General features: G+C 37.0%; 1 protein-coding gene across 1 annotated transcript in view; it reads left to right on the top strand.

Moving 5' to 3' along the window:
• Positions 1-600: 600 nt before the first annotated feature.
• LOC118841312 (cytochrome P450 3A24-like) overlaps positions 601-13757 on the top strand; it is a 55218-nt gene continuing 42061 nt past the window's right edge. Inside the window, exons 1-3 of the mRNA XM_036748685.1 lie at positions 601-665; positions 5791-5884; positions 8105-8157. Coding sequence (XP_036604580.1) covers positions 601-665; positions 5791-5884; positions 8105-8157 — 212 coding nt within the window. The remainder of the gene's footprint in view (positions 666-5790; positions 5885-8104; positions 8158-13757) is intronic.

Raw genomic sequence — 13757 nt, 5'->3', positions numbered from 1 at the left:
AATATACACACACTCAGCCTTTCTTTTCAACCTTTGGCTCCTGGTTGACTAACCTCAAAACCCAGAGACCATATTTTGCTAGCAGTAGTCACCACCTTGTGTCTTCCAAGGTACTTACTGTTCTAGCTCTGTGGGCTACATTTGGAAACCCCACTGACTGGCCCTGAGGTCCTTGAGGTCCTCTGCAGGCTGGTCTGGTCAGTAATTTCAGAAGCAGACAGACATTCTAGGGACAGTGTAGAGGGTGGAGAGGGTTTAAGAGAACTGGTTCTACATCTTCTGAAAGGCAAGGCAAGGGGAATTCCAGGGTTACTGGAGTTAAGGTAGGGCTTCCAAAGGAAAACAAGCTAAAGTTTTAGGATGCAGTAGAAAGAGTCCGGGATTTGGAGTGAGAGGACCAGGGACTGAAATTCTACCTTTCCTGCTTTCTATCCCTGTAACTTTGGACAAGTCGCCTGACCTAGGCTTGTTGCTGATCAATAACCTGAAACTGACCTCTGAAGTCACTTCCATTGCTAAATCTACCAGCCCTGGGTTGAGACAGGAAAGCTATCTTGTCTTTCCTTTTGGAGGCAAAGGCTGTGAGAAATCAACAAACAGATGCAGGAAACATCAGGGATGCCACCATGTGACCAGCAGCGGAAACCAGATGCACCCATAGAGAAGTATTTCTAGATTACGCCTGCCTTCCTTCCCCAGCAACAGCAGAAGCCTCTGAGCCTGGGTCACTAATCAGAGGGATGGCTTTCCTTACCAGCCTATCCGTGGAAACCTGGACTTTACTATTGGCTTGTGGCACTCTGCTGATATTGTAAGTCTAGTCTCCCTTTATTTCCGTTCCAGGGTTTGGGTTTAGGTTAAGAAAGTGACAAAATGCAGCCATTCCTAGCTTGGGAATTTGTTGTCTTGTGAGAGAGAGCACATTGTGCTCTGAATGGATCAGGATTCCTGCCTCTCCCAAGGATTAGCACTCGTTTGGAGAATTATCCCTTGGCAAGGAGAGAAGTATTTTGGAAGAAGGAAGAGATGGAGGGTAGAAAAGAAAGAAAGAGAGGAAGACAAGCTCCAATTCTCTCTCACAGAGAGGAATGAGGATGTACAGAGATAGGAGAATTTACATCATAACAAGCATGAATTTTCTCTTTCCTCTTCTTACACCATGGCATCATAGATTTAGATCTGGAAGGGTCATAGATTCCAAATCCCTCATTTTACAGATGAGAAAACTGAAGCCCAGAGAGGTTAAGAGACTTGTCCATGGCAACATCACATATGAACCCATGTATTCTTGCCTCCAAATCCAGTGTCCTGTTCTTATACTAGAGATGGAAGGGACCTTCAGTTATCTAGTCCAACTCCCTCATTTTAACCAGGGAGGAAACAGGACCAGAGAAGTGCAAGGACTTGCCCTGGACCACACAGCTTATAAGTGCCTTAAGGTCAGATATGAAGCCATATATTCTTTGTCTCCAAGTCCAGTGCCCTCTTCTTGTATTAGAGATGGAAGGGACCTTCGGTTGTCTAGTCTGGCTCTCTTTTTATCGCTGAGGAAACTGAAGCCAGAAAGGTTAAAGGCTTACCCAAGGTCAGATAAGTGATAAGTGGCAAGAGGCTGGATTTGAATCCATCTCCTCTAGTTCTAGAATTGGTGCTTTCTCTACTGAACCATGCTAGCGCCACCACCTAAAAACTGATCTTTAAGGACCCTTAGCATGTAGGACTTGTGAACTGTCTATCTTCAATGTTTCTTAGTGGGGAGGATGACATATTTCTTCCAGAAAAGTCTTCCTTATACATAAGTTGGTTATGGCACTCCTCCTGAAAAAATATTCATTGGCTCCCTACTACTTCTGGAATAAGTTCAAACTCCTTTGCTTAGTATTCAAGGCCCTCCACAACCTGGCATTGATCACCCTACCTTTCTAGCCTTATTTCATACTGCCTTTTGTTCTTAAATGTGCCCAGTATCTGTATCTACCTTTTCTAACACCGTTCCCAGTGCTTGGAATTTTCTCTTTCTCCCTTTCTACCTATTCTTCCATAATTCATAAATATAGAGCTGAAGGAGTTTTCAGAATTGATCAATTAAGCACCTGCTATGTGCCAGGCACTGTGCCAGGTCTAGGAATACAAGGAGAAAAATGAACCAAACCTACTTGAAAGGAAGCTTGTTTTATAGGTAAGGAAACTGCAGTACAGAGAGATCCAGTAATTTGCCTAAGGTCACACAGGCAGTAAGTACTAGAGCTGGCATTTGAGCCCAGATCCTCCTTCTCCAGAGATAGTGCATTCTCCTCAGTACCTATTCCCCAGGTCTATTAGTGGAGATCAATGAGAAGGCTGGTAGAGTTGTCCAAATGAGAAGGACAGACCTAGAGTTGTTATGGTGCAGGTGAGGAGGAAGTGATGCAAAGGAAAGATGTTATAAAGATAGAATTGACATGTTTTTGCAGCTGATTGGATACAGGGAAGTTGAAGAGCATGAGGAGAGAGTCAGGACTGACTACTAGGTTAATAACTTAGGTCACTGGAAAAATGGTGATTCCATCAGCAGAGAAAGGAAAGTTAAGAGGGGAGGAGGTGAGGTTGGGCATAAAGATCATAGAATCATAGATTTAAAGCTAGAAGGGATGTTAGAGGTCATTTAGACCAACCCCCTCTTTTTAGAGATGAGGAAACTGAGGGCCAAGGAAGTTGAGTCACTTCTTGAGGATCTTAAGACTAATAAGTGTCTAGGGAAGGATTCAAACCTAGGACTTTCTGAATCACCCTCCCCACCCCAGCCCCACCCACTATACTAGTTTGGCAAATGTTTAGATTGATAGGCCTATGGAAATGTCCAGCAGTCAGCTGTAGTTATGGGTCTAGGGCTCATGTGAGAGATGAGGTCTTGAGAGAAATGAGAGCTAGATAAGTATAATTGGGAGTAATCTACACAGAGATGATGGCTGTATCATGGAAGTTGTTGAAATAACCAAGAGAACCTACATGATATAAGGCTGAGTGAGTGGAGCAGAACTAGGAGAACACTATACACAACCACAGATACATAGATTCTGTGATGACTAACCTTGGTAGACCTAGCTCTTCTCAGAAATACACGGTTCAAAGAACTCCAAAGGATTTATGTGAGAGAGAGATACTTACATCCAGAGAAAGAACTATGGAGACTGAATGCAGATTGAGGCAAACTGTTTGCTCTCCTTTTTTTTCTTTTGTTTATTTTTTCTCTCTCTTTTTTATGGTTTTGTTTCTTCTTTCTCATGATTCATTCCATTGGCAATAATTCTTCTTTACAACTTGACTATTGTGTAAATAAGTTCAATGTGAAGGTGTAAGTAGAAGATATTTCAGATTCCATGCCATCTTGGGGAGGGAGGGGGGAGGAGGGGAAGAAAATCTGGAACTCAGGATCATGCGGAATTGAGTGTTGTAAAGTAAAAATAAAAAATCTTAATTAAAAAAGGAAATAACAGAAAGAGAGAAAGAGAGAGAAAGAGAGAGAGAGAGAGAGAGAGAGAGAGAGAGAGAGAGAGAGAGAGAGAGAGAATTCAGAAAAAAAGAAGACAGTGCAAACTAAAATCTGAGTTTTACCCATTTATAAGCAGAGGGACATGGATGATCATTTTGCAATGGAGACTGAGAAGTATCAGCCAGATTGGCAGGAGAGGGACCAGGGAAGTTTCATGAAAATCTGGGCAGGAGAGTGTCTAGAAGGAGGGAGTGGTCAACTGGAAAATGCTGAAGAAACCTAGAAGGATGATAACCGAGAAAAGACCACTGGATTTAGCAATAAAGGAATCATTTGTGACTTAGTAGTAGATTCAGTAGTAGTAGATTCAGAATCCAAATTACTACAGGATGTGCATGGGAGGTTAGAAAGTAGAGACAATGTTGATAAAGACATCATTTCTAAAAAGTACAGAGAACTGAGTCAAATTTATATGAACACAAGTCATTCCCCAATTGATAAATGCTCAAAGGGTACGAACAGGCAGTTTTCAGATGAAGAAATTAAAAGCTTCTTATACACATATGGAAAAATGCTCTAAATCACTATTGATTGGAGAAATGCAAATTAAAACAACTCTGTGGTATCACATTGCACCTATCAGATTGGCTCACATGACAAAACAGGAAAATGCTAAATGTTGGAAAAGATGAGGGAAAATTTGAACACTGACACATGGTTGGTGGAGTTGTGAGCTGATCTAATCATTCTGGAGAACAATTGGGAACTATGCCCCAATGACTATAAAAATGTGCATACCTTTTGACCCAGCAAACCACTTCTAGGTCTGCATCCCAGAGAGATCATACAAATGGGACAAGGACCCACATGCACAAAAATATTTAAAGTAGATCTTTTTGTGGTGGCCAAGAATTGGAAAATGAAGGGATGTCCATCAATTGGGGAATGGCTGAACTAGTTGTAGTATATGAATGTAATGGAATACTATTGGACTATAAGAAATGATGATCAGGGGGACTTCAGAAAAACCTGGAAAGACTTACGTGAACTGATGCAGAGTGAAATGAGCAGAACCAGGAGAACATTGTACATAGTAATGGCCACACTGTGCGATGAGTGACCTTGACAGACTTAGCCCTTCTCAGCAATGCAAAGATCTAAGACAACTAGTTCCAAAAGACTCATGATGGAAAATGCTATCCGTATCCAGAGAAAGAACTTTGGAGTCAGAATGAGTATGGAAGCATACTATTTGCTCTCCTTTTCTTTTGTTGTTTTGTTTTATTTTTTCTTTCTCATGGTTCCTCCCATTATTTCTAACTCTTCTATACATCATGACTAATGTGAAAATATGTTTAATGTGAATGTAAAAGTAGAGCCTATGTCAGATTGCACGCCATCTTGGGGTGGGGGGAGGAGAGGGTGGGAGAGAAAATTCAAAACTCAAAATCTTATGGAAGTGAATGTTAAAAACTAAAAATAAATAAATATTTTTTTTAAAAAGAAAAGGAGTACTTGTGGGTAATGCTGACCATCCCCATACATCCATGCAGAGCTAAGTGAAGCTAAGATCATAAGATTTGAGGAGGTTGCTGAACTGGGTAACATGTATTTGAGGAGATATCAACGTGTAAATTGAGTTCCCTAAATATAGGTATAGGGTTTGAGGTAGAGAAGAAGACTATAAATCTTCTACTGGACTTGAAAAGGGAGAGAAAACAACCTGGGAGTTTGTTGAAGTTTTAATCCCACTTGAGTTGCAATCATTAATGAAATTATACCCTGACACAAATATATAGACCATTTATTTGTGCTCAATATTTTTCCAAAGCCTGTAATTTAATAACATTTTCTTCAATCTAATAGTTCCACTAAAAATCCAAACTTCCACAATGTAGATGATGATAGATTTAAAAAAACAGAAAGAAAAAACAATTCGGTTATTGAATTTGTTTAATGATGAGGCAGCTAGGTGTCACAGTGGATAGAGAGGGTTCTGACCCTGGAGTCAGAAACATTTGAGTTAAATTCCAGCTTTAGATATTTACAAGCTAATGACCCTGGACAACTCTTAATCTTTCTCTGCCTCAATTTCTTCAACTGTAAAATGAGGATAGCATTGGCCTATATCTACCAGTGCTGTTGTGAGGTTAAATGAGACAATATTTGTAAAGGACTTTGAAAATTTTGAAATCTTATATAAATTATATGCAATATCATATATACATAGTATACTTAATGACATTTCATAAACAATATATAACAAACTAGACATTATTATTATTTATCTGTGTTTATTAACTTTTTTTCCCTCACAGATATGGAATCTGGCCATATAGCTTTTTTAAGAAGCTCGGCATTCCTGGGCCAAGGCCTCTTCCGTTCGTTGGGACATTTCTTGAATATCGTAAAGTGAGTATGAATGTACAGAAGAAACTTCTTCCTTATCAGTGTTGTGATTGTGGGGCCCATTCTGCTATTTCTTTACTATTTACATCTCTGAACCACCACTATATTTTGTACAACCTTGAAAAGGAAGATTTGGCAGCAGGGAGATAGGGAGGCAGGAATCTCACAAAAAAACCAAAACAAAACAAAAAACAAAAACTCAATAAAATAAACAAACAAAAAACCCAACCCAAACCAGAGGCAAGGTTGGAAGGCTAATTTCTTGCACCCAAGCTAGCGTTTGGTTATCTGGAGTCAGCATGGTATAATGGTAGAAGTGGTATTGGAGTCAGAAGCCCTAGGTTTGAGTCCTGACTCTGCCTCATACTGGCTGTTTAGCCCTAAGCCAATCAGTACTAAAGGGCAGACAGATAGCAGATAGATGGAGTACTGCTGCTCCTGGAGTCAGGATGAATCGAGTTCAAATTCAGCCTCAGATACTTACTGTGTGACCATGAATGACTAAACCATTTAACCCTGTTTGCCTCTGTTTTCTCATCTATAAAATGAGTTGGGGAAGGAAATGGTAAACCACTCCAGTATCTTTGCCAAGAAAACTTCAAATGGAGTTGTGAAGAGTTGGATGTGACTAATAGACCAAAAAAAAAGTCAGTCACTGAACCTCTCTTATTCTCTCTTTGTTCACCTATGAAATGCAATGATAAAATACTTTTCACTCTTTACCTTTCCATAATGTGGAGTGAAATTTACAGTAGCAAAGTAAATCTATAAAACTTAAAGCAGATATAAATGTGGACAGTTATTGGAGATTATTGGGCTTGAAAATCTTGGTTCAGATTTCTCCTCAGACTCTTAATACTTGTGTGACCTTGTGCCTCTCTTTCCTCATTTGTAACATGAGAGGTTGGACTTGATGGCCTCTAAGGTCCCTTGTAGCTCCAAACATCTGATCCTATCATTCTTTCTTCCTTCATCTTCATCATCTCCTCCTCAGTCATCCACATGGATAATAATATCTCAGAGCTCCCACTATCAAACGGAGGCAAAACAAAGAACCTCCAAATTCCTGCTTTTTAGTACACTGTGTTATACTCTCTATGCCCTGAGCTTTTTAGATTTTTCAATAGGAGACCAGAACTGTGATTTTATTGGCATAAGGAGCTCCTTGGGAAGAAACTCCCTCTATTAATGCAGATCCATATCCACTCTCCAAATTCAGTTTCAGGGAGCTTACCAGGGCACTGAGATGAAGAGTATACTTTTCTTGGGCCACCCAACCAGTTTGTGTCAGAGGTGGGACTGGAATCCAGGCCTTCCTCACTCAAGACTGTCCCTCGGTTCACTACTATATATACCTGCTACATTCTGGACCCTGTGTGCTGGGCACAGATACTGACTTAGCACTCATCTCTCTAATGATCTTTCTGTTGCTGACTTGTGTCCATTTATGGGTTAAACTGGCCATTTGTATTCTGTACCAATGCTACGGAAATACATGAGTGCTTGCCCCCCTCAGTAAAATTAAGAGGCTAGTTTAAACCAGGGATTCTTAATGTGTGTGTGCGTGTGTGTGTGTGTGTGTGTGTGTGTGTGTGTGTGTGTGTGATGGTCCTCTTTGGCCATCTGGTGAAGTCTGTAGATTCATCCTCAGAATATTGTGTCTGAACACAGAAAATAAAATATATGGTATTAGAATGGAAACCAATTATATTAAAAAGCAATTATCAAATATCTTTTAAAACAAATTCATGTACCCCACATTAAGAACCCCTGGCCTAGATGATCTCTAAGCCCATTTCATTTTTGAATCCTTTTTTATGGCTGATGTGGGAATCTCTTTTGCTGAAGTATGTAGATATTTATTGAGGCAATTTTTTTTTTCAATTTGCTCAATGGGACGAGGACAGATAAATTTAAAAAAAAAAACTTGTTATTGAAGACTTTTTTAAAAAAAAATTTAAAAATCAAATCCTATGCCAGGTGAGAAACGAGTAAGGCAGTTCTTGACTGCCTCTCTCATTTCCTACTGAAGCCATTTATGAACATCCCAGGGAGCTTAGAATGCTTTTCCTTGAGTGTTCTCCCCCTCCATGTAACAAGGTTGTTAGACCAGATGACAGCTCCAGCTCAAGCATTTCTGGTGCCCTTGATATAATGCTCATGGTGCCAGTGCAGTGAATCTGTATCCTTCCCATTGTCTAATCTGCTCTAATTGTTTTTCAGGGAATTCTCGAGTTTGACCAGAAATGTTTTAAGAAATATGGCAGAATGTGGGGGTGAGTATAAAAGATAGTCCCTACCCACATAGAGCTCAAAATCTAAGATATAAACACAGATAGGTCTGACACTATGTTACTGTCTAAATTCATCGGAGAGTTACATGGCAAGCTCTGTGTGAGAGACAAGGGGAAAGATTGTTTGTTAAGTTTGGCAGGAAGGCAAGGAAGAGGTGATGTTTGGGTTTCTCCTTAAAAGATAATAAGGAATTCAATAAATGGCTGTAGAATGGCATTGTGGAAATAGCACTGGATTTGAAGTTGGGCCCTGGGTTTGAATCCCAGCCCTGTGTCTCATTGCCTGCATGATTGTGGACAGTCAGATAGCCACTTTCCCTCACTCAGGCCTCAGTTTCCAGCTCTGTAAAATATGAGAGTTTGAATAGATACTCTCTGATCACTTGTCCATCTCTGAATCCTATGATCCTACAATAATGAGACAATTAACAGCTACAACTAAGGATATGACTCCAAGCACACTATTCTGAGGGAGAAGGGAGGGCTCTGTGTAGAGATGAGGACAGATGTCATCAGTTATACCAGCAAGTGAGGAGCAGAACCCTTATTGAAAACCACCGCTTAGGCTGGGGCACAATTGTTTCAGCAAAGGCCAGTTTTTCCTCTTTTTGGTACTTGGGATAGCTAATATATTATATATTGAATATATAATAAAGTTATCATGTAATTTTTTTCCTTTTTTTCTTTCCTCACCCTCACGCTGGAGATGGTTACCATTAGACACAAATATGTATATGTATATGTCTGTGTATGTGCATGTGTATGTGTATGTGCATGTGCATGTGCATGTGTATGTGTATGTGTATATGTATGTGTATATATAAAATCGTTCTACACATCTATTTGCCAGTTCTTTCTCTAGATGCCAATAGCATCTTTCTTTATAAGTCTTTTGTATTACTTAGATGTTTGTAATAGTCAAAATGACTTAGTTGCTCAAAGTTGTTCTTAAAACAATATTCCTGTTGCTGATATACAACCTTCTCTTGGTTCTGCTTCTTTTGCACTTCATTTATTTTGTGCCAATCTATCCACGGTTTTCTAATATCATCAAGTTTATCATTTCTTATAGCACAGTAGTATTCCATCAGGGGATCATATACCAGAACTTGTTCAGCCATTGCCCAATTGACAGGCATCCCTTCAATTTACAGTTCTTTGCCACCACAAAGAGAGCTGCTATAAATGTTTCAGAATATATAGGCTCTTTTCCTTTGCCCCCAATCATCTTGGGAAACAGACCTAACAGTGGCGTTGCTGGGTCAAAGAGTATAGACAGTTTAATAATTCTTTGGGTATAATTCCAAAATTATTGGATCAGTTCACAGTTCCACCAACAGTGAATTAGTGACTCAATTTTTCCATATCCCCTCCAACATTTGTCACTTCCTCCTTCAATCTCTTTTTAGTCAATGTGGTAGGGATAAAATGATATCTCAAGGTTATTTTAATTTGCATTTATTTAATCAATAGTGATTTAGAGCTTTTTTCATATGACTATAAATCATTTTGATTTCTTCATTGAAAAATTTCTGGTTCATAGCCTTTGATCATTTATCATTTGGGAAATGACTACTATTTTTATAGATTTGACAAAGTTTTTGATCTTCATTATATTTGTTTTATTTGTACAAAATCTTTTTACTTTAGTGTAATCAAAATTATCCATTTTACACCTCACATTGCTTTTTTCATAAATTATTCATCCATCCATTAGTCTAATAGGTAATATGTTCCTTTTTCTTAACATTTCCTTGAAATCTCTCTATATATAGGTCATGTGTCCATTTTGACCATATCTTGGTAAATAGTGTAAGATATTGGTCTGTGCTCAGTTTCTGCCAGACTGCTTTCCAGCTTTCTGAACAGTTTTTATGAAATAAATTCTTATATCCAAACTCATCTTTATACTTGCCAAACACAAGGTTATCTTATTTATTTCCTGCAGTAAATTATATGCCTACTCTGTTCTACTGATCTACCTTTCTATTTTTGGGCCAGTACCAGATGGTGTTGATAATCATGGCCTTATAATACAGCTTAAGATCTAGGATTTCTTTCTTTATATTTTTGTCATTAGTTCCTTTGATATTCTTGACCTTTTGTTCTTCCAAATAAATTTTGTTATTACTTTTTCTAATTCAATAAATTTTTTTGGGAGGGAATTTAGCTGGGGTGTTATTGAATATATGAATTAATTTAGGTAAACTTGTCTTTTTTTATTCTGTTGGCCCTTTCTACCCAGGGATAATTGATATATCTCTAATTATTTTAATCTGATTTTATTTGTATCATTTTTTTTATACTTTTGTCCCTATTGTTCTCTGGTTTGTTTTGGCAGGTGGACTCTCAGGTATTTTATAATATCTAGAGTCATTTTAAATGGGGCATCTCTTACTATTTCTTCTTGTAGGGTTTAGTTTGTGATATATAGCAATTCTGATGACTTATATGGATTTACTTTATATATATTTACATATATATTATATTTACTTTATATCCTGATACTTCTTTAAAATTATTTATTGTTTCAACTAACTTTCTAGTTGAGTCTTTAGGATTTTCCAAGTATATCATCATATCATCTGCAAAAGGTGATTCTTTCTGATTCTTATTCTGATTTCTTCTATTCCTTTATTACTATTGTTAGGATTTCCACTACATTAGTGAATAATATTGGTGATAATGGTCATTCTGATTTCATACCTGGTCTTACTGGAATGCTTCTAATTCATCCCCATTACAAATAATGCTTGCTGGTAGTTTTAGATGAATAACTTTTCATCAGTTTAAGGGAAAATGCCCATTATACCCACACTTTAAAGAATTTTAATAGGAATCATTATTGAACTTCATCAAAACCTTTTTCTGCATCTATTGATATAACCATATTATTTTTGTTCCTTTATTATTGATAATAATTATGTTAATAACACAATAATATGTTAACATAATAACATGTTAATAATACAATGATAACAATGACGTGAATAATTTTCCTTATATTAAACAATCTCTGCATTCCTGTTATAAATTCTGCTTGGGCATGCTGAATAATCTTTGCAATATATTGTTGTAATCTTTTAGCTAGTATTTGATTTAGAATTTTCATATCCATATTCATTAATGAAATTGGTCTATAATTTTCTTTCTCCCCTTTTACTCTTCCTGGTTTAGGTATCAGTATTATATTTGTTTCATAAAAGGAATTTGGTAGAACCCCTTTTTTGCCTATTAGTCAAAATAATTTATTTTATATTGAAATTAGTTGGTCTTTAAATGTTTGATAGAATTCACTTGTAAATCCATATGTTCCTGGTGCATTTTTTTAGGAAGCTCATTTATGGCCTGTTCAATTCCCTTTTCTAAAATACTTCTATTTAGATACTTCATTTCCTCTTCTGCTTACATTTATAGTTTATATTTCACTTAAACTGTTAAATTTGTTGGCGGTTAAATTTGTTAAATTAGGCAATACAACTCCTTATAATTCTTTTTTTTTATCTTCATCATTGGTATATCCATCCTTTTCATTTTTAAAAACTAGTGATTTGGTTTTCTTCTCTTTTTAAAATTGATTAAGTAGTGGTTTATTTCATTGTTTTTTCTTCATAAAACCGACTCCTAATTTTTTTATTAATTTAATTTTTTTTCACTTAATTTTATTTGTTTCATGTTTAATTTTTAGGATTTCCAAGTTAGTTTTTAGTTGGGGGTTTTTAGGTTTGTCCTTTTTCTAGATTTTTTAAATTGCATGCCCAATTCATTTGTCTGCTCTTTCTCTATTTTATTGAAATGAGCATTTAAATTTCTTCTGGTCATTGCTTTTGCTATATCTCATAGGTTTTTATATGCTTTCTCATTATTGTCTTTCTCCTTAATAAAATTATTGATTGTTTCTATAATTTATTCTTTAATCCATTCTTTCTTTAAGATTAGGTAGTTTAGTCTCCAATTAATTTTTAACCTATGTTTCCATGGTCCCTTTTAAATATATATATTTTTTGTTGCCTTGTGATCTTAAAAGGAGGCTTTTAATATTTTTTTCTTTTCAGCTTGTAATTATGAAATTTTTATGCCCTAATATATGGTCAGTCTTTGTAAAGGTACCATTAACCTCTGAGAAAAAAGGTGTATTCCTTTCTATTACCATTCAGTTTTCTCCTGATATGTATCATATCTACTTAGCTAAAATTTTATTCAGTTCCTTGACTTTTTCTTATTTATTTTTTTTTGGTTAGATTTACGTAGCTCTAAGAGGGTAATTTTAAAGTCCCTCACTGTTATAGTACTATCTATTTCCAACTGTAATTCGTTTAACTTTTCTTTTAAAAATTTAGATGCCTTAGTATTTGGTGCTCATAGGTTTGTGGAATTCATGACCTCTCCCTTACCAAAAATGTTGTCAGTCAGGTGTGGGGAAGAAAACATTCATGAAGCCAGGAGAACAGAGAAATGGACACAATATAGGATGTCATCTGGTCAGCTGTTTCCATAAATTAATTAAATTTCTAAAGTCCCCCGTTATCAATTTTGTTTTATTATTTCTTGGTATTTTATAACATAATTTGCTTGCTCTTGCCCAACTCTAGTTTTTAAGGACTTATTTTCTTCCTTAAGATTTTGGATGTCTTTTCCCAATTTATTGACTTTCTTTTTATAATGTTCTTGATTTTCTTGGATTACATTCCCCCCAATGCCTCCACTGCAATTTTCTCTTAATCACTCTTATTTGATGTTTAAAATCTTAAGTTCTTCCAAGAACTCTCTTACTTGATTTTTGAAGTCCTTTCTAATTTTTTCCAATAAATCCTTTTGGGCTTGTGATGATGTGATGTTGTTCTTTGGGATAGGAGGGGCTTTTTTTAACCTCACTATCTTCCTCTGACTGTGAACTTAGATATTTTTTTACACCATAGTAGATATCTATGATTGGATTCTTTCTCCTATGCTTGCTCATTTTTGTTTTGTTTTGTTTTATTTTTAGCAGCTTATTGTTATAATCAGGTTTTAATCCTGAGTTTTGGGTAATGGTGTCTCAGGCCTCAGTTCCTCTTTACTCTTATTTTCTGAATTTTGTCCAAGGGTCCAATCTCAGGTACTCCTCTCCTCCACTAAGCCACAGCTAAGGCACCCAACCATACTTTCTGCAAAATGCTCTTGCTCCCTGTGGTACTGAGATCACCAAGTGTGTGCTTGCTCCTCCTTGCCCACAGCCACAGCCTGGGATCACATCTGGTCAACACCATTATGACTGGTGCCCAGAGACAGCAGAGGGTCTTTCAATATTTCCGTATTCAGCTGTCTGATCTCCACACTAAAAATTAATGAGGTGAAGGTTCTTGAAGTGAAAGTTCCTGGGGCCTTAAGATGAAAGTTATTGCAGCCTAGCCTGCTTGGCAACAAGCCACCCCCAGGACTTGTATGTTGATTCAGTGGAGTTAATATGTAGGTGTTTGTACTTTACTAAAGCCAAACCTTAGTCCCCGGAAGTCCTGTTTTTCCTGAGGTCCTCTCAAATTGTCTTAGGAGGACAACTGCTTTACCCCTTTATTTGTGCCACTGCATGTTCATTTTGTTCT

This window comes from Trichosurus vulpecula, chromosome 1 (genome assembly GCF_011100635.1).
Source record: "Trichosurus vulpecula isolate mTriVul1 chromosome 1, mTriVul1.pri, whole genome shotgun sequence".
NCBI lineage: Eukaryota > Metazoa > Chordata > Mammalia > Diprotodontia > Phalangeridae > Trichosurus > Trichosurus vulpecula.
The sequence above is the reverse complement of the archived record's forward strand: the minus strand, read 5'-3'. Positions and strand labels throughout refer to the sequence as shown.